The sequence below is a fragment of the Perissodus microlepis genome, chromosome 12, assembly GCF_051167445.1.
Source record: "Perissodus microlepis isolate ML-2025 ecotype Zambia chromosome 12, ASM5116744v1, whole genome shotgun sequence".
NCBI classification, from domain to species: domain Eukaryota; kingdom Metazoa; phylum Chordata; class Actinopteri; order Cichliformes; family Cichlidae; genus Perissodus; species Perissodus microlepis.
In genome coordinates this window covers 28,454,182-28,480,736 of record NC_140472.1, presented here as the reverse complement: position 1 = coordinate 28,480,736, position 26,555 = coordinate 28,454,182, and the positions used below count along the sequence as shown (strand labels likewise).

At 39.8% G+C, this 26,555-nt stretch overlaps 2 protein-coding genes and 1 pseudogene across 4 annotated transcripts; 1 reads left to right on the top strand and 2 right to left on the bottom strand.

Moving 5' to 3' along the window:
• The first annotated feature begins 1,727 nt into the window (after window positions 1–1,727).
• Window positions 1,728–5,667, top strand: coq2 (coenzyme Q2 4-hydroxybenzoate polyprenyltransferase). Its single transcript, XM_084945693.1, has 7 exons — window positions 1,728–2,461; window positions 3,214–3,380; window positions 3,561–3,682; window positions 3,930–4,015; window positions 4,120–4,253; window positions 4,988–5,176; window positions 5,302–5,667. Exons 1-7 carry the CDS (start codon window positions 2,158–2,160, stop codon window positions 5,416–5,418), a joined length of 1,119 nt encoding a protein of 372 aa, XP_084801819.1. The 5' UTR covers window positions 1,728–2,157; the 3' UTR covers window positions 5,419–5,667.
• Window positions 5,335–7,474, bottom strand: LOC146376511 (membrane-bound ghrelin O-acyltransferase mboat4 pseudogene; annotated as a pseudogene).
• A 1,859-nt stretch (window positions 7,475–9,333) lies between these two features.
• Window positions 9,334–25,656, bottom strand: LOC146376510 (zinc finger protein 462-like). Of its 3 annotated transcripts, none has more exons than XM_084945689.1 (11): window positions 25,517–25,656; window positions 25,126–25,190; window positions 20,899–25,040; window positions 20,544–20,809; window positions 19,824–19,942; window positions 19,335–19,466; window positions 18,927–19,170; window positions 17,520–17,662; window positions 17,336–17,415; window positions 11,501–13,028; window positions 9,334–9,464 (listed from the first exon to the last, which is right to left on the bottom strand). In XM_084945689.1, the coding sequence occupies exons 2-11, from the start codon at window positions 25,133–25,135 to the stop codon at window positions 9,439–9,441; spliced, it is 6,690 nt and encodes a 2,229-aa protein (XP_084801815.1). In that variant the 5' UTR covers window positions 25,136–25,190; window positions 25,517–25,656; the 3' UTR covers window positions 9,334–9,438. The 3 variants fall into 3 exon arrangements, with proteins under 3 accessions (XP_084801815.1, XP_084801817.1, XP_084801818.1); XM_084945691.1 differs by having other exon boundaries at window positions 25,554–25,656; XM_084945692.1 differs by having other exon boundaries at window positions 25,126–25,182; window positions 25,554–25,647.
• Window positions 25,657–26,555: the final 899 nt, after the last annotated feature.

Genomic DNA, 26,555 nt, shown 5'->3' with positions numbered 1-26,555 from the left:
TTTTAAAAGTCTTTTCTGTTTTTGTGATGGTGTTGTTTTCTGTTTTTATGGCGGGCGATATAGGTATTATAATGTCCAATGAAAGGTATTAACAAATCCTCCATACTGTAAGTGTTATATAGCACCGCATATTTAAATAAATGGGCGCTATTGTTATTAAAAACTTATAACAGAAACCCTTTTTTCAGGCTCGGTTTCTACCGCAGGCAGTTGGCCACGTGCTTGCAGTGACGATGCTTGCTGAGCTGCACAGGTCACAAAGAAAGCAATAAAAGCTTTGTTTTACCAATATCACCAATATCCCAGAGAAATTTTATACTGATGTTGCAGACTTTTGCAGAGGGTCTGGCTTTTACAACAAGATGAAAGCTAAAACATTCTAGGGGAAAATTAAAGGATCTAGATTTGTGTCATATATCACGTCTTCACAGCATTTTTTGCTCAATATGTTTCAAATTCACTCTTTATATGTTCATGATGCGCAAATCCTTTCGAGGCAGATATCCTGCTTTAAGCAGGAGGCCGTTTGTGTAAAAAAGGAACGACCATCTCTCAAACGAGAAGGGGCTTAAGAGTTTATCTTTCACGATCTTATAATGCGGTGAATGCAGCCATTCCTCATCTCACAATGAATAGTACTCATACCAAAAAGTACAAAATGAAAGCATGTTTTTCATTATCAACTGCACCACTTAACTAGCCACACTGCTCTGTTTCTATTCTCATTGTAGTCTTTGGGGCGATCGTGGCTCAAGAGTTGGGAGTTCGCCTTGTAATCGGAAGGTTGCCGACATACATCGCCGCTTTACGTCAACTCCGAAGCCCTTTGGAACAGGGCCCTGTGCAGCACTGTTCAGCAAGAGCAGTGAGGTTTCAGTTGTAATGCTGCTTACACTTGTCACATGTTTTTTGCATATGCAATAATGTTGCATATTCCACAGCCCTACCCTGTCTTGACAAGTAAATTTAAGAATCTGTTTAGGACTTATTTATCTTATTACTCACTTTGAAATTTTTTTTTATTGAAACTAAGCTTCTGGCTTATTGGTGTTATTTTAGTCGTTATGCAGCCGTATTGTTTGTAAAGTTGGTGAAGCCTGCAGTCGGCTGAAACTGAAGAAGTCACATAGATAAGTGATAAAATGTTTCTACTAAACGCTGGGTCCAGATGAACAGAAATACATTTCTAGGATCCGATCAGTTTACACTGACTACTACTCCATGGTTGTTTTGTATGTTAACAAGAACAAAATAAGTGAAGTAGACTTACAGGGCTTGTTCAAAGAGGTTTTCCAACATATGGTTTTAACCAAAAAAGCATGGGTGCTTTTTCCTTAAAAAGTGAAAAAAAAGAAAGAAACAGGCAATTGTTAAGAACGCCTTAGGTGAAGCAGTGTTAGATAAACTAACAAAACACTGCTATTAAAAAAACTATTGGCATATAAAAGCTTCCATTAAGCTGAAAATTATTTATATTATTGCATACATATGGTTGACAGAAAGTGACCTCTGTAGCTATTTCCCATTGAGGATTGCAAAAGAAACCACAAAAACTAATAAAACCAACTTACTGATTGTTTGTACATGTGCAGAGGAGGCAAAGTGGACATACTGGATAAAGATTGCTGAAATGGAGCTGCCATAATAAAAATAAAAACTAGTTAGTGTGAGATACGACCTGGTTTTTATTTAACCAGTAAGGAAATTGTGATGCACACTCCACACCAGTTGGAGGCGCTGGTCCTCCAACTTGTCTGTCAGCCTCAAAGAAGAGACGACCAATGACGACCCAGCAGGGAAGTATTGATCTGGTTGTCATCTGTCCAGTGTTTGGTCTTTTTAAAATCGGTATATTCTCTATTGTAACCTTCATTGTAAGCTTGCTTTGGCGTTATATCACACTAGAGTTAGCAAGCGTGTTGGTAGCATTCATTATATTTTCAGTGATAGCTTAGCCTTGTTACTGTAACACCAGCTTGTCTCATGTAGGTGTGTGCAGTGTCTTACCTAAACAGCTAAAACAGTCAGGTTGTTTCAGCCAAAGTTTCACACATCTCTGTTTCTGTTGTACCAAATGTATTTGTTTAACCCTCGTTTGCATGTGTCTTTCTGCTTCTGTGTGTGCAGGGGTGATCTTTATTAGTGCAGAGAGACACCATGTTCCCAGCCAAGCTAGCTTTGAGCACTCTGAAAAGGATCCACCATGGAGCTTGTTATCGATGTCTTTCTACCTGCTTCATCCAGAAGGAAGGGATACAGGCTGGAGATGGGCCCCCCTCAGACCCCCGTGTGTGGAAGAGAAAGCCTAAGAACCAATCTGCAATCTGGTCATCAATAAGACTTCTTGAAACACAGCAAAACGGGAGAAGACGGTTCAGTTTATCAGCTGCTACTATAGTAAATTCAGCACCAGTACACGTCCAACCGTACCTCCGGCTGATGAGGCTGGACAAACCTATAGGTTTGTACTTATATGAACATCACATTGTTGGGTTGTCGTGTCTTCATTCGCTCACCCCAACCAGTCGCGACAGATAGCCGTCCCTCCCTGTTAAAAGGGAGTTTTTCCTTCCTACTGTGACAAAGCAAGCTCATGTACTCAGGTTTAACTTCAGCAGGTCATTATGACCATGTCTACACATTCATTTTCTGCTATGCAATGACTTTTATCTGTGTCAGTTTAAAAGAAAAATATTGATATCTAGAATATTGCAGAATTTTGACTTTATTCCAAACATGCACTCTTTAAGCCCAGAACAATTTTTTAGCAGCATTTTCACCATGTTAACAAAACAGAACAAAACAAGAAGCTATATAACATTAATACAGTCTTCAGAAAACAAATGGCTAAAATAAGCACATCATCTTTGACCTTGTAGAGCTATTAACTGGCACTAACAGGGAAGCATCTTTGTAAGCATGTAGCTCTAACTCATGATGTAGATAATAATGGTTAAAATTGTTCTTTGAAATAATCCTACCAAACTGTAAAACTCTTATGTAATTACTGTGTAAGACAATGAGTCTAAAATATCTTGCCCCTGCATTTTTTCAGTGTCACTGCACAGATGCATCTAAAACCAAACCACAGTTAAAATACTACCAGATTAATGTAGCTATTGGCTGCGCATTCATCTCTTTGTGGGCTTTGTTTCTGTTCTTATCTTACTTCCTTGTTTAATTCCCTTGAAATTCATTGCCTTTTAATCGTAGGGACATGGCTGCTGTACCTCCCCTGCACATGGAGCATTGCTCTGGCTGCTAACCCTGGATGCTTCCCAGATCTGGGCATGCTCACACTGTTTGGTACAGGTGCTCTTCTCATGAGAGGGGCCGGCTGCACCATCAATGACATGTGGGACAAAGACTTTGACAAACAAGTAAATGAGATTTTCTTACAGCTGACTCCAAACAAAGAACAGGACATGTTTTTTCAATAAAGTAAATTAAACTTCCATTGCCAAGCAGACGTTAGACTTACCTGTGTCACTGTCACTCCCCTGCTCAAAGTGTTTATTTTTCAGCTCTGATAAATTGAAAGTGTTCGTGTTTTTGCGCAGGTGTCCCGCACAGCCTCTCGACCAATCGCATCAGGAGAGATTTCTCGAATGCAGGCGCTGGTCTTCCTGGGAGGGCAGCTCTCGCTTGCACTTGGGGTTCTTTTGTGTCTCAACTATTACAGGTACTCAGAATCAATTTTATGTATGAACATTAATGACATTTTATTAGGAAAATATAAATAGAAGAAGAGGAACAGGTGTATAGGTTAGATTAAATCCTCCGAGTCATGAGAAAAAAAAATCAGTGCAGCAGTTGAACTGGATCACAATATTACTACAGTGTGTTAATTTTCATAGTGTAACTAAAAGTGATTATTTATCCAGTTATTTTGCAGTCTTTCCCTCACATTGTTCAAAATGCTCTCACAGTATAGCTCTGGGTGCTGCTTCTTTATCTCTTGTTATCACCTACCCGCTGATGAAGAGGTTCACTTACTGGCCACAGTTTGTGTTGGGTATGTGCTGTGTAAAGTTATCTTGTAGTGTTCTTTGTCTAGAGTTAATATTTTACAGATTACCAGAACTATAGCTGTTCTCTTGTTCTCTTCTCTCACTTTAGGACTCACTTTCAACTGGGGCGCTCTGCTCGGCTGGTCCGCTATTAAAGGCTCTTGTGATTGGTCCGTGTGTCTCCCGCTATACTTCTCAGGAGTGATGTGGACGCTGGTATATGACACAATATACGCACATCAGGTAAAGTAGTGGGCCTGAGAGATCGCACCACTTCGTTCCTATTAAACACAATTCTTTCCTTAAACCAAAGGCTGAGTGCAGTAAATTTAAAAGAACGCTCTCATACACCAACACTACCCTGAACCAATGATACCTGGCAACATGCTTTTTTTAAATGCCAAATTCTGACACTGCCGTTTAAATGTTGCAGCAGAAATCATGACCAAAATCATCAGCACCAGACCAGGAAAGCAGTTTTTCCAGTCATCTGTTGTCCAATTTAGCTTGCAAATTATAGCTTCAATTTCCTGACAGGAGCCCCCAATGTGCTTTTCTGCTGCTGTAGCCCATCGTGTTGTGCGTTGGGAGATGCTTTTTAGCAGATGTTCTTCTGAGTGGTTATTTGAGTTAACCTTGCCTTCCTATCAGCTTCCTTTCTGTCCATTCTCCTCTAACCTCAGACATCAATAAGGGATTTTTGCCCAGGTGAACTGGTATACTTAATAAAGTGACTGTTGAGAACCTGTAAATTTAAGAAGAAAGGAACCGAGAAACTGAAACTAATTTAAAAACAGTTTAAACTGTGAGTACATGATAGCTGTTCCTTTATATTTAAGAAATGCAGTTTAAGGGATTGCAGTTTACTGTGTTTACTGATGTTTTTCTTTGAGGTGAACATGAGATTAATGTGTCCCGTGTTAAAGTAGGGACCTTGATTGACTATGACCTCGCGTTGTTTTGTCTTTCATAAATAGGATAAGGAGGATGACATCAAAGTAGGAGTCAAATCTACTGCACTGAGGTTCCAGGAGCAAACCAAACCCTGGCTGAGTGGCTTCGTTGTGGCCATGATGTCTGGACTGGTATTAGCTGGGGTCAATGCTGAACAGACTCTCCCTTACTATGCTGTACTCACCGGTGTAGCAATGCACCTGACAAACCAGGTGAGGATCATGGTCGACTTTAATACAACATTTAAATGAGAAACATGCACAGATTAAATTCTAATCGAACATGTGTTTTAAGATTAGGTTTTCCATTGAAGTATATTTATTTTCTTCTCTCGTAGATTTACACATTATACATCAACAAACCAGAAGACTGCTGGAAAAAGTTTGTTTCAAACAGAAACCTTGGACTGTTGTTGTTTTTAGGTATTGTTGCCGGGAATTTGTGGAAAGAATAAAGACAGACTCTGAAGAAATGAACAAGCCTTCATATAATTAGAGACGATGTTTTATTACATTTGTGTTTTGTTTTTTATGAGAAGCACTCTTTTAACAACTTGTGTATTTTCAAAAATGCCAGTAAATCTAAATTGAAATTGCTGCAATAAGTTTGACCACCAGGGAGCAGTATGATTCTTCCTACCTGATGAATGTACTGTATGCCAGTGGCCTCATTACTTTGTTTTGGTCCATAAAACACAAAAATATCTGTGTCTTTGCGCGACATCCTTCATAAGTCACTGGTTGACATTGGTGCTCTTTGTTTTTATTCTGGCCAGGCAGCATTTACCCACTTTACCTGTGCTTATGTGTCAGAAACCACTTCCAGTTATTAATTATAGGACTTTGGTGAGAGTTGGCATGTAGATCTGCAGACTTTACTGGTTCTTTTTAGTGCTTTTGCAACATGAGACTGCTCTCACCCATGATGTTTCAGTACTCTAAAACTTTTAAACAAATTTGAAAGAGAATTCATTTACATCCAGTCCAGTGAAAAACTAAGTACATCTTCCAATATAGAAAGTATGTTTAGTTGCAATAACTTAATCATTTTCTCTATGAGTTTATCAGTTCCTTACATTGTTGTAGAGGAATTTCGGCCCACTCTTCTTTACAGTGTTGCTTCAGCTCAATATTTGCAGGCATTTGTTTATGCAAAAGTTTCTTAAGATCCCGCCACAGCAATTCAATCAGGTTGAGGACTGGACTTTAACCGGTCAATTGCAACACTTTGATGTGTTTCTTTTTTTAGCCATTCTGTTGTAGATTTGCAGGTGTGCTTGGGATCATTGTCCTGTTGTACAACCCACTTTTGGCAAAACTTTAGCTGTCACACAGATGGCCTCACATTTGACTCTAAAGTACTTCAGTATACAGAAGAGTTGAAGGTCGACTCAGTGAATGTAAGGTGTCCAGGTCCTTGGCATCCTGTGTTTTGGTTTTTGCCAAACGTAGTTCTGTGCATTATGGCCATGCTGGGTTTGTTTTGTTTTTCTTTTGTGTCATTCAGTTGAAACTTGGCAAACCTAAACTGCTGCTTTCTTTTTAGAAAGAAGAGATTTTTCTCCTGCCAAACAAGCCACAACTGTTCAGTCAAACTGTACTGCCATGAGAGTCTGAGATGTAGCCCATATTACATCTGAATGCTCCGACCCAGAAACCGCTGAAACAACCGCTTTCATAGAGGTGATCACATTTGCTTTTGTTTTTTGATTAACAGCATGTGGCTGCTACTTACCCTCTTAATTCATATAGAAGAGGTAGGGGTGTAATTAGTGTTTTATAATTGCATCTGAAACGTAGAAATAGTGTTATAATCTAAGCCCAGTTATATGTTATGTTCCTGAAGCCAAAGTTAACGTTCTTTTTGCTTTAATAATATAGCTTTGTTTGACTACTGTTCTAGTGAATTGAGGTTTAAAACGATAAAGTGCAGGATTATATTAACAAGTGGAAAAAGACCTATGTATGTTTTGGATAAAAGTCTCAAACCAGACGAATTTCTAAATTCTACCGCTATAACAATGCAGGTAACAGTCATTTGAGTGTTTATCCAGTTTACAAAAGTGTAGATTTTTCTCTGTGTCGGTGTAATATTTGGGAAAAGGTTCCTGTGAATATGATGGTCTGCTTTCACTGTTGCTGCCCAAGTGAAAAACCCCACAAAGTGTCCTAAGTGTAAACCGTGCCACCACAGTGAAAAACCAAAGCACATGAGCAGTGGGAAGTGTTTGTGCCTTGCATAAACTAGTCTACGCAGCCATGAAGCTGTTGTGGCGTTCCAGCGACGAGCAAACTGTGACATGCATATCGATGCCTCAGTGGTCCAGAAGTCCCCATCGGATAGTCCGCTCCATTTGGAGAAATAGTCCCCAGATGAATCTTCCCAAAAGCCAAGTGAGAGTAATACTGTATTCTTAAAACCAGTCCAAGACACCAGGTCGACAGGATGCCATACAGCAGACCTTCCCAAAGTGTGGGGCCCGCCCCTAGGGGGGGGGGGGGACGCGGCATGAAAAGGGAAAAAACAAAAAAACAAAGCTTGGACACTACTAGCACGGCGCCCACACAAACGCAAAGCAGGAGATGAAGCATAGCTGATTATGTTTCCAAACCAACTTCATTCTAAGCCAAAGACTAGAAAATACAGTGAAGCATAACTTCCCTTTGGTTTCACCTGCACGAGTGCCAAGGTAGGTCTCCCCTGCAGAATTGGTTTTCCCTTCGTCGGGAGCACGCGCTGGGCTCTCCAAATCACGGACAAACAGTATCCCACATTCTTGATTTTTAATTCACAAACACTTCTTGTAATGACTAACTACTCCTGACATTTTGGAGATGTTAGCTCTTTATACAGTAAAGTTACAGTGGGATACAAATAACACCAGGCTGATACTGCCACGATTTGTTCCCCCCACCTAAATCACGGACAAACAGCATCCCACAGTTGTTTATGTTTTTAAACCCATTTTGCACAGAGAGGCTTTTTTTTTTTTGAAAAATTTATTGATAGCAATGTTGAATATTACACAGGAAAAAAACAACTACATGTAAAATAATTACACCGTGACGCCTCTGCCTTTCTAAATGGAGGGACAGTAACTGCGTGTTTATATGTAAGCATGTAAAACCTGAAGATAGAGACAAAATACTGTTAATCTGAATATCTGCCATTCTGCAATTCCCCTCATGTAAACAATAACATTGCCCACAGCCTGACATGAATAAAGGCACATACCTTTAACGTTGCATGACGAATTCTGTATTCCTCGTCCACACATAAACACAAAAAATGAGTTTTAAAAAATCTCAGTTTTCGGTGATTCGAAACGCCGTTTACTTGTGGACGAAACAGCTGCGTTTTCAAAAATACCCGTGTAGGTGTGGACGTAGTGTAAAAGAGTTAGTAGTTTATTTTCTTACTACCAAGGTTATTATTGCTAACGAAAACTAACGAAAACTAGAAGTGAAAAAACATTTTCGTTAACGGAAATAAAAATAAAAACAAAAAAAAGGAAAACTAACTAAAACTGTAATGAGTGTTCACAAAACTAATAAAAATTAACTGCATTTATAGCAAAACTGTGTTTAGTTTTCATTGATGTGTGCGTGTCATACAATAGTCAAGGGTGAAAATGAAGTTTAGTTTCCAGATTTTTTTCTTGCTGTCTAATTATGCCAGCAGGTGGCAGTACGTTAGTCGAGTCGTCTGTGTTGCTGCTCCGTCCACGCGCAGAATCATGTCAGGAAAAGTCAGGAGAAAGCGCCAGATTCCAATTTGGGATTACTTTGAATATGACTGTGTTTTGGATAAAGCAAGTGTCTTGTAGTGGAAAGAGACAAATTATGAGGGACACTTCTAAAGGGAAAAAAATCCCACAAACCTTAAAGTGCACTTGAAAAGCTCACACAAGAAGGCTAACCTAGCTTACCTTGAGAAGGTAAGGGAGCACACTCAACCCTCATCCCCAGAAAACAGAAGCTAACCCCAGGCAAGGCAGCGTCATGCATCCCGATGGTAGCTGGAATCGCAACATACCCAAGGATAAGCAGAAGAGAATGACTGATATGATGAAACTGGGATTTTGTTACACTTAATTATTGCAAACACAAACAAAGGGGGGCCCAGCATAAAAAGTTTGGGAACCACTGCCATAGAGGATGCCAGGGTTGAAATCATGGATAAGATGTTTCAGAAAAAAGACAAGATAAAATCTAACCCACTCTAGCATTAACACTTGCATCAGCTTTAGGAAAACTACACCTAGTGGACTGGGTGGCGAGGTGAGGTTGATCCCCTCCATTAGAGTAATGAATTGTCCATAGGAACCCAAAGGTTCTGCCTTTTGTGGTAAAATTGAGGATGTAGTTGATTAGAGGGAGAAGCGTGGCACAAGTCTGCCTTTTGGATGGTGTCAGTACGACTCGTTTCTCCTGAAGGTCCAAAGACACAGAGGTGATTCTCTGGGTGAGCAGCATCAAAGTGGACACTGCCAAGAACAGTCTGAAAGTGAAAGAGATACTGCTGTGATTAAATAGGATATCTGTATACGTATAATGTTTTTACTTTAGATGTAAAAACATTATGTCTAACTTAGGCTAAGAGTTCATCTATAATGGTGAAGAAATGGCCTCTGACATTCATATCAGAGTCTTTTTAGTACATTAGCTGTTCTAGAGCTGTGATCACACAAAGTTGATTCTTGGAAACTGCATCTGACAGGTTAGGCAACAACATAACAATTCTTGGAAACGAAACAAAGTCAACAGGCTGCTAAAACCACATGATGTGGTTGAATGCCTCAAGCAACAGAGATTGTTTTATTGAAAAACACATGGTCGTTTTGAGTTTGACATATTTCACAAAAGTGTGATTAGGAACATTTTTGCCACTATGTTTACAACCCTGTACGCGTTTGAAAACTGAAGGGACTGTGCTGTGTTCTAATCCTATCAAAGAGCAGAACATAGCTTATATAATTGAGTTTCACCTCAACAGGAGTTTCACCTCATCTCCTAACCGTTGTGGCAGACGTCTGTCCCTCCCTGGAGGCTTCTTCCTGTTAAAAGGGAGGGTTACCTTCCCACCGTCACCAAGTGCTTTGCCCATAGGGTATCATCTGATTGTTGTGGTTTTCTCTCTAATACTGTAGGGTCATTGCCTTACAACTTAAAGACCTCACTTTTGTGATTTGGTACTAAATTCAAATGACGATTTTATGTTCTACATTGTTATATTTCTAATTTCATGATTCAAATGTGTTCTTTCTTATGTAAATATGATCTTTCTTGAAAAAGCCGTTGTCTCTGTTGTTCTAAACCTAGTAGATATTGTTACGCATTAGTGATGCCTTCGATTTTGAAATATGTGCTAAGCATGAACTGCACCTTATTAAAGTATCCAAAAATGTACTGCTCTGGTCACAGGTCCTCATTCTTTTTAAAGGTGCCAACTTTCTGTAACTTGTTATAGAAGAGAGAGGTTTTAAATAAGTTTTTAAAATAAATACCATAGAGATACCATACAAATCACTGCATGCTGCTTTATTTATATTTTATACAACATCCTAACTCTGAACAGGCTTGATTCATACATCTGTACACCCTAGAGAATATTCACTTAAGAAAGGTTAGGAGGATATAGCATGAAAACTGTCCCATATGTTTATGTAATTTGTAACAGCAGAGTGAAATCAAGATTAATACCTGATGCTGACTGGTTCGTGCAGGTAGTATTCCCTGTACTATATAAGTAGGTGCCAGAAGGTTTGCCACAACATCTGCATAACAAATGCCCAGGTGTGGATACAGCTGTGATCCACACAGCACACGAGTAGAACAAAGGCAAGTGTGGAGGTGAACAGCTTGTGCTGTTATCCTGTTTGGTTTTCTCCAAACGTGATGCTTTGCAGTATCGCTAGACATCGCTATTGAAGCCTTTAGAGCATAGGTGTCAAACTCTGGCCCACGGGCCAAATTTGGCCCGCAGCCTAATTACATTTGGCCCGCGAAGCCATACCAAATTATTATTAGAGCTGGCCTACTGGTATTATACAGCTAATATATATATTGTTTAGTATTAAGCTTTGCTTGTACCATATTCAGTTTTTCAGCAAAACTTGTTTGAGTCCATAAGAAGAGATTCATTCTTAAATCTGGAGGAAGATTTTTTTTTCAATAAATATTAATGTTAGCCCGCGACTTTGTTCCAGTTTTGAATTTTGGCCCACTGTGTATTTGAGTTTGACACCCCTGCTTTAGAGTCTCAGATGTAGCTCTTCTACATATATTTCTTTGGTTTGTCTGAGCATCTTCGCCTTGTGCATTGTTTTATCACACATGTGAATCAGATCAATGAACTGCCAGACAATTTGTTTTTATAGAGGTCACCATACTTGCTGATGATTGTAACATCTGGCTGTTACTTACCTTCTTACATCCTATAGACGCAAAGATTTAGTTTTTCCACACTGCTTCTGCATTTTGCTTACAAAAATGCACAAAAACAAATATTTCAATTCACTCATAATTTCTTTTTACCTTCAGGCTCTTGCAGACAATCATGATACTTCATCCCGTCGTGGTCACCAGGCGCCTGATCTTGGTGTCGTTCCTCGTCTTCTGTGAGCATCTCAGATTCTTGGTTCTGCTTCTGCTCGAAATGACCTTTCTCTTCTTCCTCCTTGAAGCGTTCAGGAGAGTGCACTTCCTTCTTCAGACATTCTTTCTCAAGTACTGGTATTTCTGTGCAAGGTTTAGGTTCCTGTTCACTGCTTTGCTGAGTGTGCACTTCTTCCTGCTTTAATTTTGTAAACGAGACACCTAAAATATCGCCGGTGATCATCTTAAGTCGTGCACAAGTGGGCGGGAGGGTTAACATATGTCTTTCAATTTTTAAACTCTCCTCTGTCCTCGTGTTATTTACATGTGCAATATTTAGCTTTGTTAAGGCTGAATTTGCCTCTATACCAACTTGACTCTTTGGATTCTGGAACAAAGGGAAGTTGCTCTCTTCAGCTAATGGGATATCACTTGCATCACTTGCCTCAGTGCCCTTCTCCATCTTAACCGTTTTACTCTCATCTGCCTTGTTATGCATCTTGCTGTCATCATTGGCCAACTGTAAGATATGACGCAGTATGTCATCTTCTACCTTTGCCTCAATGTTCAGTGTTTTATGCTCAAGTGCTTTAACGTCTTGCTTTTGAGCTGGTGTTTCTTCATCCACTTTGAAATCATTTCCTGTCTCCGTTTGTTGTTTGTCTCCAGATTCTGTGAATTCAGGTTGGGCTTGGTTTTCATTTGTCTGCCTCTCTTCCTCTGGATCGCCGTAATCCTCACATGGGGTATCTGTAATTTTCACTTCTGTTACACTTTGTTCCACATTTCCTGTCTCCATTTGTTGTTTGTCTCCAGATTCTGTGAATTCAGGTTGGGCTTGGTTTTTATTTGTCTGCCTCTCTTCCTCTGGATCGCCGTAATCCTCACATGGGGTATCTGTAATTTTCACTTCTGTTACACTTTGTTCCACATTTCCTGTCTCCATTTGTTGTTTGTCTCCAGATTCTGTGAATTCAGGTTGGGCTTGGTTTTTATTTGTCTGCCTCTCTTCCTCTGGATCGCCGTAATCCTCACATGGGGTATCTGTAATTTTCACTTCTGTTACACTTTGTTCCACATTTCCTGTCTCCTGTTCTCTTGCAGTCTCTAGCAGCACAATCTCCACTTGTTTTTGCAGCTCTTGTTGGACAGTAGAGTTTGGTTTGGCATTTTCATGTTGAATGTCTGATTCGGAAGTCTCGCCAGGACTTTCTCCATTGGTTTCCTGGCATTCCCTGATCTGGAGTGCACTTTTCTCTGTGGTATAGTTTTCTTCCAGGTTCTCAGCTTGTGGAACCTCATCACAGTCTGCAAAAAGGTCCTCCATTTCTACATCTTCTCTGTCCTTATCTAGCTGGTCCATGTTAGACAAATGTTCCTCTTCTTCTTCTGTTACTGGCACATTATCAACGCTTGCCTCCAGCTGATCAAGGCTCCCCTGACCCACGAGTTCATGATTCTTCATGACCTGCATAGACAGAATCAAGGTCCAAATTATGATACACTTTTCCAACACATTATATTGGGGTGGGGCACTGATGATGTAGAAGCCTCAAAAACTCATTTATCCAATATAATACACTTGGAGTTATGGGGTTGAGATAAGACTCCCAGTCCTATAGTTTATGGGAAGACAGACATGACATAGTAAACACTTTCCTTGTGAGTTTATGGGCTTAGTCACTGATTTTGGAAGCATACTGAATAAAACATTACTACAACTATTTTGCAAATCATGTTTAAATTGCTTAAAAATGTTGGATTATCTTTTGTCTGCTTACTGCATAGAGATAGCAGTTTCACAGTCAGCCCCTCTCCTTCTCACCACATCTTATTCTTTGAAATAGAAGTGGGCGGTATAAACGGTATACGGTAGAAACGATATAAATTTGGCCAACGGTAGAGATTTTGACTATACCGCTCTACCGCGATAGCGTATGTTGATGGTGTCATCAAGCTGCGCCTGTTTTGGTTGAAAGCATTGCAGCGGCTAAAAACAACATCATCTGCAATTTTTACTGAGCGACAGTAATAGCAAAGAGACAAAGCACTTTTGGAATATGGGGATAGCCAAAAACTCCACTCCTCCACTTCCGTCCCATTGATTCATTAATGTTGAATTCTCTCGCAGCTGCTATATTCCCATGTTGTTGCAGTATATTAATGACTAACCTCGTATTGTGGATGGATTATCTCAGTTGTTCTCCTGACTGAAGTTTGGTCCGTTTACAGCATCCTACCATGCAATTGCATTTGTCCCTAACCACTAGAAACCCTCACGTTAACTTTTATCGAGTGGGAAAAAGTTGGCGTTCATCCTTCAGCTTCACTGTGCTAATGTTATGCTAACGTAGCTGTGTCGCTAGCAATCACGTAGGACATCATTATATACCAGCTAGCCCAACTTCAGTAACCTTACAAATGTCACTGCCGTTTAGTTTTCTGTCTTCATTTATGTTGGAAGTGATAGCAGAGCTGTACATTTTAATTTTTTCAGAAATCTCTCAGTCAGAACATGCTATATCATGTTTAGGTGGAAGCTAGCGAGCAAATTTCCTGCTAACTTCTAACTCCATTCAATTTAATAGATTCTGTTTTCATGGATGCCTGGATGTTAAACTTAATTGTTACACCTGGTAGAGCAGAAACGCTGATCATTTTATTAAAGATGAAAGAATTGAGACAGTTTGTAACTCTCAGTGATGCTGCAGTGTTTGTTTGACTTTGGGACCTGAAGTGGACGGAGTTTTGGATTACTCCGCAAGGCTCCTGACTACGGCAGCCGTAATGCTCCGGCAATTGATGTTAAGTTAGACTCTTTTTCTCCAATTGATCTTTCTGAGTTAACTTCAATAATTACTTCCTCCAAACCATCAACGTGTCTTTTAGACCCCATTCCTACAAAACTGCTCAAAGAAGTCCTGCCATTGATTAATTCTTCGATCTTAAATATGATCAACCTATCTCTAATGGTCGGCTATGTACCACAGGCCTTCAAGCTGGCTGTGGTTAAACCTTTACTCAAAAAGCCATCTCTAGACCCAGCAGTCTTAGCTAATTATAGGCCAATCTCCAACCTTCCTTTCATATCAAAAATCCTTGAAAGAGTAGTTGTCAAACAGCTAACAGATCATCTGCAGAGGAATGGTTTATTTGAAGAGTTTCAGTCAGGTTTCAGAGCTCATCACAGCACAGAAACAGCTTTAGTGAAGGTTACAAATGATCTTCTTATGGCCTCTGACAGTGGACTCATCTCTGTGCTTGTCCTGCTAGACCTCAGTGCAGCGTTCGATACTGTCGACCATAATATCCTATTAGAGCGATTAGAACATGCTGTAGGTATTACAGGTACTGTGCTGCAGTGGTTTGTATCATATCTATCTAATAGACTCCAATTTGTGCATGTAAATGGAGAGTCCTCTTCACACACTGAGGTTAATTATGGAGTTCCACAGGGTTCAGTGCTAGGACCAATTCTGTTTACATTATACATGCTTCCCTTAGAGCTGGGTGTCATCTGCATAGCAGTGAAAATGTATGCTATGTCTTCTAATGATGCTGCCTATCTGTCCATGAAGCCAGATAACACACACCAATTAGTTAAACTGCAGGAATGTCTTAAAGACATAAAGACCTGGATGGCCGCTAACTTTCTGCTTCTTAATTCAGATAAAACTGAGGTTATTGTACTCGGCCCTGAAAATCTTAGAAATATGGTATCTAACCAGATTCATACTCTGGATGGCATTACCTTGGCCTCCAGTAACGCTGTGAGGAACCTTGGAGTCATTTTTGACCAGGACATGTCCTTCAACGCACATATTAAACAAATACGTAAGACTGCTTTCTTCCATTTGCGCAACATCTCTAAAATTAGAAATATCCTGTCTCAGAGTGACGCTGAAAAACTAGTTCTTCATTTATTACTTCCAGGCTGGACTACTGTAATTCATTATTATTAGGATGTCCAAAAAACTCACTGAAAAGCCTTCAGCCAATCCAAAATGCTGCAGCAAGAGTACTGACAGGGACTAGAAGGAGAGAGCATATTTCTCCTGTTTTGGCTTCCCTTCATTGGCTTCCTGTTAAATCCAGAATTGAATTCAAAATCCTGCTCCTCACATATAAGGTCTTAAATAATCAGGCCCCATCTTATCTTAATGACCTTGTAGTACCATATCACCCTATTAGAGCACTTCGCTCTCGCTCTGCAGGCCTACTTGTTGTTCCTAGAGTATTTAAAAGTAGAATGGGAGGCAGAGCCTTCAGTTTTCAGGCCCCTCTTCTGTGGAACCAGCTTCCAGTTTGGATTCGGGAGACAGAAACTATCTCTACTTTTAAGATTAGGCTTAAAACTTTCCTTTTTGCTAAAGCATATAGTTAGGGCTGGACCAGGTGACCCTGAATCCTCCCTTAGTTATGCTGCAATAGACGTAGGCTGCCGGGGGATTCCCAAGATGCATTGAGTTTTTCCTTTCCAGTCACCTTTCTCACTCACTATGTATTAATAGACCTCTCTGCATTGAATCATATCTGTTATTAACCTCTGTCTCTCTTCCACAGCATGTCTTTTATCCTGTCTTCCTTCTCTCACCCCAACCGGTCGCAGCAGATGGCCGCCCCTCCCTGAGCCTGGTTCTGCCGGAGGTTTCTTCCTGTTAAAAGGGAGTTTTTCCTTCCCACTGTCGCCAAAGTGCTTGCTCATAGGGGGTCATATGATTGTTGGGTTTTTCTCTGTATCTATGAAGCGCCTTGAGGCGACTTTTGTTGTGATTTGGCGCTATATAAATAAAATTGAATTGAATTGAATTGAATCCATTAAGCGGTGCGCTTTCATAGCTCTCCAAAGTCGTACTAAAACATTTTTTGATTTCTACGCACCGTGTAACACAAAATCGGTTTGAGGTCAGTAAGCACAACCAGAATTCATACATGAGGCACACTGTCGATTTTTGAGAAAATTAAAGGATTTTAAGTGTGCCTTATAGTGTGTAAAATATGTTATACAGAAGAAAAGAATATATCCTGATATATATCGTTACCGCACATGCTTCAAATTATACCGTGATATGGATTTTAGGCCATATCGCCCAGCCCTACTTTGAAACTAAGATGGTTGTGGTGAAAATGCTAATCTTGGGGCATCAAAACACAATTTCAGAAACCAACGGATGGTGTCACAGTAGTTGTCCATGTCCATCTTTGACATTACTTATGGTTTAATCCCTGTAAATGTAGCACTTTTTAATAGCCAAGGAATTGGGGTAGGATATGCACTGCATCACTCCATTAGGTGCAACCTTAATCAATATTAAACAGATTTGTGGCAAAGTTTTTGGACTACAAAAACATTCAGACTAAAGGAATCAAATGGCCCAGTGCCAATGTCTCTGTAGCGAATGTGATATGTGAATAAAACCATTCTTTTGCAAAAGTAAGTCCACTGTCTATATGTAGCTTGTGAAAGTGATGCAGTGCTACTAAACAAGATGCATGGTTGACATTTAAAAATGTCATTCTGATGAATTCTTTATGTTCATTTTTATATCTATTCATATTTTTAGGATGTATGCTCCCACTCTCTTTCGTTGGCTACTCCCTTCAAATATCAGACATGTTGACGTCTGACATCTAATTGCTGCTTACATTTTTTATAGGCTTAAATAACTTAATTCTTCATTCAACTTCATTTTCTCTTGATTTTCTAAATCTTCATGGTTATGACAGCAGTGTGTAGAACAAAAGCACCGTCCGCCCATCAGTTAAAGAGAATACCTTTTTTGACCCAAAGATGATGCCTTGATGGCAACGTGACAGTTTGGGGTGACAAACCTCTATCGGCACTACACGTTCCTCTGTAAAGAAAAAAAAAAAGGAAAAAAGGGAATGCTTATGTGACAGCGTCAGGTATCGGAAAGCAGAACACGTTCCTACAAATCCTGCAAATGCTCCAACATACCACGATGCAAGACAATGTGATCAATCATGTTGTTCTTGTTCTTAGTTTGGTACAGACAGAAAGGGCAGCAGAGGTCCTTCTGATGAGTAGGCTTTGACTGGCAGGTAGAGTGACCCGTCTCCATGTGCATTTCCAGAGTTTTCCTAATGACAACAGGAGAAATCAGTGATAACATTGCAAATCTGTCGGTGTTTGGTGACAACTCGTGTTGAGTAATGAGTAAAAATGACAAATTCAAGATGTCTGTCAGGTCAAATACCTCATAAAACTCATCCAAGTTATTTCCATACATCTAAAATAATTGACAACAATGTCTAAATCTGAATAAAAGAAGCTTCTTCTTCAAAAAGGGTTCAAACAGCAGATAGCGCGGCATATTTGATTTAGCACACTTTTATGCCAGGTTCTCTTCCCGATGCCACCCCAAAGGGATTTGTGTCTCCTCCTTGAGGCAAACCAGGAATGCATTATGTCACCTGACTATAGAAACTAGTCAGATCCTGCGCATCTGTGATGATGCAGAATTAAAAGTATCAATTATTACTCATCCTAAATGCAAATGCGAGAATAAATGCAACATTTAAAACAAATGTGAAAACGAATATTTACTAGGGCTGCTCGATTATGGCAAAAATTATAATCACGATTATTTTCACTGAAATTGAGATCTCGATTATTTGACGATATTTATTTAACAATAACAATGTATTGAATAATGACTTTAAAGATTGTCAAAAAATAATATAAAATAGTGTGCAAATACTGATAACAGTGCAAATGTTTGCAATATAAAAAATAAATGAAAAATGTAAACATCTATGTTTAGTGAACTTTGCAGTGTTGCTCTGTGGTGCAGCTACGACACTGTAGCAAAGTTTACACACTATGTCTACTTGATCCACGTCTGACTCCGCCAACCCATAATGTTTCCACACCACTGAAGTTTTTTTTACCTCTCTTTTCAACCAACAGCAGTCACTCTCCTCTCCAAATAACTTCTGCTTAGCTTTCGGAGCTTCCCTCGGGTCCTCTTAATTGTTGTGACACGTGTTCGAAATGCAGAGAGGTGCGCTCGATTTGCCACACGGAGCAGCGCGAGAGTAAAGCACGAGGGAGGGGCTAATAATCGGCTCAGTCATTTTTAATGATCGTTGAAAGCCCAGATCGTAATCGTGATTAAAATTAGATTAATTGAGCAGCCCTAATATTTACATAAAAATATTTTCGAAGTTTTCAATCCCAGAATATCATTTGTGTACATTTTCCATTTTCGAAAACAAAAGCTAAATAGTTAAAGCTAAGTAGTACAATTTGCAGATTTTTAGCAACACACTAAATTTTATTAAAGAAAAAAAAAGCCAAAAATCTTTTGTACACACAAAACTACAAACTCTTGCAGCACCTTACCTTAAACCTGTGAAAAAGTTGCAGTCTTTACATCTGAGGATTTTCTTTCCATGCCAATTTAGGCAGTGCCGCCGGATACTAGACAGGTGTCCAGTGCTGAAATTGCAGAACTCACAGTGAAGCACGCTGTTCTCAGGTAATTTTGAAAGTTGCACGTTCACTTTAGATTTGATGCTGCTCTGTGCCATCATGGTGTAGTGGTTTAACTGGCGCCGCACATCTGGGGGCTCCAAGTACAGAGATCCTGTCAAAGTTTCAAGGACCCACAGTCTGTTAGTACTGCTACAAAACCAAAAACTGTTTGTTTTATGAAAACCAAGACCAAGTTTAAAAACACACACACACACACACACACACACACACACACACACACACACACACAAAAAAAAAACATGAGAGATGACTTGCCTTTAATCAGTTCAGGTCCCTCATCAATTTCAGGCGAGCTGTTCATTTTCTCTGATGAATTAGAGGACTCCTTATCAAACCTCTCTTCACTCTCATCTTTGTCTTCAGTCTCAGCTGCAGACATGATGAGATCTAAGCATTCAGCAAAAGAATAACCAAATGAAAAAGGAAAGACATAAACGCAGACATAAAGCCACACGAAATCTCTCAAACCCCTTCTTGTGAAATTTGTGGCTGTCTTTAAAACTAAGCCAAAACCATCCCAGTCTGAACAGTTAAAGTCAGCTTCTAATATAAAATGCACCTGTGACAACTCATATTAACTTGACCAAATCCAGCATACAGAAAACTTATGCTAATAATCTACAACAAAAGACTAATTTTAAAAATTCTGGTGATTTTGAAATCAATGTTCGCAGATCAAAGGCAATGCATTTGACACTTAATGCTCATAAGATACCACTGGTGATGTTACAAATGAGTTCTTACCATTATGCTTTTTCATAAAATGACTCCTCCAGAGGCCAAAGACTGTTGTCCGATAGGTACAGCAACTACACAGAAAAGGTCTCAGAGTTCCAGATTTGTGGATGAGATATTTGCTAATGCTGGTGAGGTAAAAAGAAAAAAAAAAAAAAGGTTTACAATCATTCAACTCTCACAAAAAATACAGCTTGGGGTGTTTGGGACTTGCTTTAACGAATAAAGCAATCAAAATTCAATTTCAACAAGCCTGCGAAAGATACATTAGTCAAACAGAGAGTAGATGAAGTAACTCCTAAAATCTGTAAAGGAGGTATAATTTCTCTACTTTGGTTCTCTTGTCAGAAAGCCATTGGTTCTATTTATGAGGAAACGGTCTTCTTGTGAAGTTTAAAGTTATACAGGAGTGGATAGAGGTGGAATTGAGGAAGGCGGGAATCTAACTTTTTATTTAACCAGGAAGTGAAAATGTTGAGATAAAGAAGCTTTTCTGCAAAGGTTTTCCAATACCCATTTAGGCACTGTACTTTTTCAGACTAAACAAGACCAACTGCTAAAATTTCCATTTGGCTATGTTACTTTTTAAGTGAGCCCACAAAAAAAAAAAAAAAAAAAAAAAAAGCGTGGCAAAATGGTGTGACTGCTTTAATATATGAGCCTAAATTTAGCCATTATTGCTTTTTTTTTAGTTTAGTTTTTAACAATAAAAAAGCCCAAAGTTCTTACTTGTGTTTTAATCCAGATGTGGAGCTATTGTCCAGTTTCTTGATGGCTGCCAGGGCTGCGTGGCTGTGCTCATGTGAATGCAAGCCTTTCAATGACATAAACATCCGGCCGCACTGTTTACACGTGTGTTTGTCTCCATTCGATTCTAGTTCTGGCTGCTGTACATCAGAGAGTTCTGATGTAGCGGCGCTCTGTACTGGTGTCCCGTTCCAACAATTAACCTCGTTCACAGTTTCCAATGTGGTCATTTCATCTTGCCTGCAGGGCTGGAAAAAAAAAAATCACAGTAATGGTCAAATAACACGAGTAGATCAGAAGACAAAGAGCGTAGACAGGAATTACAGCGTCAACTTACCTCGCTGGATTCTTGCTCTAGTGTTGTGCTAATAAGCGACTCCTTTCTCTGCGCAGCCTTGGCCATCTCTAGCATCCTTGCTCTGTGGCGATCCATGTGATAACACACCTTTCTAATCCCATTTAATTGTGTGTTGCAGTGGTCACATTTGTAAACCCCTGTGGTTTTCTTTTTCGTCGATCCTAGTGACAACATAGTAAAGTCCAATTTCCACTCTGAGCGGTGAAAAGTACTATAGTGGTCAATGAGCAGCTGTGACGACTTGAATGTTAATTCTGGACATTTCAAACATTTAACCTTTGTGCTGTTGCCTGATTTAAGTACGTTACTGGGAGAGTTCCATTTACGCTTATTATATTTCTCAAGAAGTTTGTAAATACTGACTGCATCCAATTTGTGAGTATTTTTGTAGTGGCACTGGAGGTATTGATACAGTCCTTTATAGGTGCACATCTGGCACTTGTACAACTGTTTGTTGCTGCGGAGGCCGGACAGCAAAGTTGATGGGGATGCCTCAGGAGTTTCCGTTTGTGGAGCCTGTCTACTTTTCGCAATTTTTACTCCTCTCGAAGTTTTGTTTTTCACAGAGGCATCCTCCCGTGCTGAGCACCGAGATGTGTGAACCGGCTGGCTTTCAGTGTCAGTGTGCTCATACACTTCTGTGTCATGATGAACCATCTTACAGTGAGCATTGAGTTTTCTCAGTGATCCATGGATTTGTGAACATTTTTTACACAAGTACCCTCTTTCATTAGAACTTCTTCCTAAAGTACAATTGACCATGTTTGATGCAAAGACTTCGCCTGTCTCAAGTTCATCTGCCCGGACTACAATTGCTGGATGCTTCATTTGACAGTGAGTGAGGGTCCCTTGGTAGCTAACATTCACATATGGACACTTTGGACACTTGTAGATCAAGAGGCTTTTTTCTGCTGTTATGCTAGACTTAAATGTCTTATGCAGACATTTTTGGAGCTGCTGTTTTGGTTTTTGTTCTTGTTCTTGTTCAAATTTTTCAATTACAGCTTCCGGGTGTTTCATTCCACAGTGAATGTGGAGACTGTGTTTGCTATTAAAATTTGCAGAGCAGTAAAGGCACTTGAACACTTTGGAGGACGCCTCTGCTTCATCCTGTGATTTACCAAACTGGTAGGAGTCAAATGAGCCAGGTCTGTCACTTTGGTCTTCCACCCGCCAGCTTGCGCTTGTTTTCTTGGAAAGTTTTGCACTCAAAGGATGAACCATTCGGTAATGGTGTGCCAGATCTGACAAAGAGTTAGATTTAAAAGAGCATCTTTTGCAAGACAAACCAGCTTTATTTTGTCCGGATCTTTGGGATAGCAATGTGTTTTCAGTGCCATTGCCTCCACTCTGCTCTAGATCAGGCTTCTTCTTTTTACAACGGACCATTCCAGGACCGGCATATAACCAAGAACTTACATACTCAACGCAGGGGACACGTCCTAGGTGGCGTTCCTGGTAGTGCTCATAAACTTCTGCAGCTTTTTCATGTCTGAAAACACAGAATTCACAATAATAGCCGGGCTCTAATGATCCTTGTCTAAAATAATATCTTAAAATATCTGTGACTGTACGCTTTACTTTGTGAATTTTCCTTAAATGCGTCTTCAGAGCATATATCACGTCAGTTTTGTATGCGCATGTGTAACAGTTCAGGGACCTCTTTGTGTGTGGGGCTGTCACTGAGGGTGTTGCTGAAATGACCAAAGATTTTGAATGCTTCTTTGTTTTTTTCTTATTCATTTTCATCTTGAGGATTTCCTGAGCAGCTTCTTCATTTTGAGTGGATGTTAGAGGAGATTTCTGTGCCTGATCGTGGATCTTATATGTATGCAGAAGGACTTCTGAAGGCTTCGCCTTAAATCCACGATGTGTTTTGCTGTAATGGTGCATTACCTGATCCAAAGAACTATTCCTGTAGTTACAAAAGTGGCAAAAAAATGCTTTTTCTTCACCTTCATTTATTATAGGAAGAGGTAGATGGGAAGAAGAGGAATCCTTTGCATTTGCTTTCCTGATTTCATCATGGATTAAAGCTGTATATTCAAGAACACACTTAGTGCTGGAATTACACTTTCGATGAACCTTGGCCTGATGGGTAATTACTCCTTTTACAGATGGATTTCCGAAGTTGCATTTGTGGCAGTAAAACAAGTTTTCTGGACATGCGTAGGACTTGTTCTGTCTCTCTCCTGTTTCTGAGGCATCTGCTGTGTAATCCTCCTTATACAGATCTTCTTTTTCCCTACACATCTTCACTTGTTTACTAGTATTAAATTGGGAAGATGAAGGACTTTTTGACATCTTAGATTCACTCTGACGTTTCTGCATCTCAGCACTGTACCCTAGGACATCATCAGTACCTATTGGTGCATCCATAGAATGTTTTGCATAGTGATGACCAAGGATACTCTTAACCTTGGTACTTGTGTAACTGCAGAACTGGCAGTAAAATGTTTCATTTGGTAAACTGGATGAGGAAATGTCCAGTCCAGTAGTAATTTCATTACTGGATTTTGTTGGAAACTTCGAAGATTCCCCTTTCGTGGTTTGGGAAGATTCTGAACGATTCTTACAGGCTTCTGGTGTGGTCTCTGAATGATCTACTACAATCACAGAATCTGAACACTTCTCAGATGTCATCTCTGATGCTGCATGTGATGTGGGACAAGCTGACTGTTTGATTTTATCTAATGTGATTACTTCATCTGGGTGGCTTTTTTGGTAGTGAACATGCATAGCAACAACTGACCTGTGACTAAACATGCATTTCTGGCATTTATACAAGGCCATGTCTGCTCTTTTAGAAGAAGAATTTTGGGATGTGTGGGCACGCTCAGGAGAAATTCCATCTGATTTTTCTAGACTCAGCTGAGACGATTCCTCTTGGCATTCAGACATTGAATATCTGCAGAACAATAAGGAATTCTCCACTTCATATGTTGCATGCTTTGCCTTGTAATGTTCTTTCAAAGACTTCAATAGATTGGTAGTAAATTTACAAAGAAAGCATTTGAAAACCAAACTGAGGCCACATGATTTCATGGCAAATACATCTGGGGCATCTGGATGATTTTCCAAGTAGTGCCTCTTGAGGTCAGCTGTGCTTAAAAACTCAACTGGACACTCCAAGCAACGAAAGGTGGCACTGTGATCACTTGCGTCCTGAATGTAGACAGAATTGTATCTGATATAAGGGTGGTCACTTTGATAATGGGCAGAAATTCGCCTGATGCCCACGTCACTGTAGTCACAATGTTTACAAGAATACACTTTTGCCGCGTCTGCCTCGTCTTCATCTTCGCTGACTTCAAATGAAAACTCGTTGCTGCTGGATGACTGTTGTCTATTTTCATTTTCTTTTTCTGTGAGCATCTCTTCATTATCCAACTTGGCTTTTTTGACAGGATGACCTTTTGAACTTTTATCACTGGATCTCTTAACAGCACTGTCAGGAACAGTTTCATTTCTGAATTGTTCCGGAGTTTTACTCAAATCAGTAGTCAAGTCAGTGTGCAAAAAAGGGTACGACTTACTTCCGGTGATATCTATCACAGACTTTGCTGTGACTTTAAACACACCACTACTGTTTAGACAGGAGCTTGAAGGAGATTCCTGCAAAATTTTCAGGTCCTTTAATGTGCAGTTTGCTTCTGAGGTAGAAATATCTGAAAGAACTGATGGATCTTCCAATGTTCCTGCAGCTTCATTGTTCTGGTTTGCTGAAATGACACTTAAAGTGCTGTCGAGGTTTTCTGAAATGATGACACCTCCTGACACGTTAGGATTTTCTGAAGTTTTGTGACACAGTTCCTCGTGTTCACTTAAACCATCCCAACTACAAGCTTTAAAATCACAGCTCTGGCATTTAAAATTATCTCCTGAACTGCTGCTGCTGTTCTCTGTGTTGGCTTTGTCAGTCCCAGGGGATAAACCAGCCTCTCTGAGATAAATTTCTGTATTGAGGCCATGCACCTTGTTAAGGTGTTCAAAAAGGTACACCTTGGATTCGAAGATCAGCACACAGTGACTACAATGGAAAGTCTCGACTTGGGATTCTTCAGTGACTGCTTGACTGATGACTTGCTTGATGTGGCCAGAGGTGGAGCACTCCACTGTATCTGAGGGGGCAGGCAACAGACCAGTATAGATCAGCATAGGTCAGTATCTATTCACAAAGACATTGCATACCTCTGTGGTACATACCGTTTTCCATCTTGCATGCCTCTTTTAACCCACAGCCTTACACATTAAGTGACACACCTAGACAACTGAAAAAACAGATTATTATTTTTCTCAAGGCACAGAAGCAGCACAACATAATCCGACGCTACTTCGTTACCCGTTATTAAGTTAAACGCACAAGTGAATACTTAAAAAAGAGAGCGAGAGAGCGAGATTGTACGCTTTGCTAATATTATCTTTAAATATGGCAGCACAAAGAACTCAACACCTCTATTTAATTTTCAGTGTAGCATATTCAACAGGAAGGAGACGTAAAACGAGTCAACCGAATAAACAGATCCTACCTATTTTAACAAAGTGCCGAGATGTGCAACTCGCTAAAGTGCGCGATGCACGCAAGGTTTTTACTCACGCATGCACACAAAAACAGGACAAGGCTTAGGAGGCACCGTTTTGAACCGCTGCTGGAGGTCGCATGAACACGGAGCACGTTTCCGCCATTTTTCAAGCGTGTGTGATTCTCCCTGGCCTGTGCTTCCCCCACCGCAACAAAACATCTTCACTTCCGTAGAATTCACCAACCCTTCAAAATAAAACTACTTGAAAACTACCTCCGCTGTTTAAGTAATTAAAATATCAGTTATAATGTTATTTACCAGCAGTTACACGAGATTCGATATAACGACAGGATATTTTGGTTTAATACGAACTAGGATTTCTTAATTGCATTTTTTTTAATTTTATCAATTTGATAAAAAATATGTGTTTGTTAATATTCACGAAAAGGTATGGAGTTTTTTGTTGTTGTTTTTTTACTTCCACGCTTAGTTTCATTGTGAAATCTGGGGAAACAGTAACCGGAAGTACGTAGATTTCATGCCTTAACGCCAAGCCCCCCTTTTAAAAGTCTTTTCTGTTTTTGTAATGGTGTTGTTTTCTGTTTTTATTGCCGGCGATATAGGTATTATAATGTCCAATGAAAGGTATTAACAAATCCTCCATACTGTAAGTGTTATATAGCACCGCATATTTAAATAAATGGGCGCTATTGTTATTAAAAACTTATAACAGAAATCCTTTTTTCAGGCTCGGTTTCTATTGCAGGCAGTTGGCCACGTGCTTGCAGTGACGATGCTTGCTGAGCTGCACAGGTCACAAAGAAAGCAAGAAAAGCTTTGTTTTACCAATATCACCAATATCCCAGAGAAATTTTATACTGATGTTGCAGACTTTTGCAGAGGGTCTGGCTTTTACAACAAGATGAAAGCTAAAACATTCTAGGGGAAAATTAAAGGATCTAGATTTGTGTCATATATCACGTCTTCACAGCATTTTTTGCTCAATATGTTTCAAATTCACTCTTTATATGTTCATGATGCGCAAATCCTTTCGAGGCAGATATCCTGCTTTAAGCAGGAGGCCGTTTGTGTAAAAAAGGAACGACCATCTCT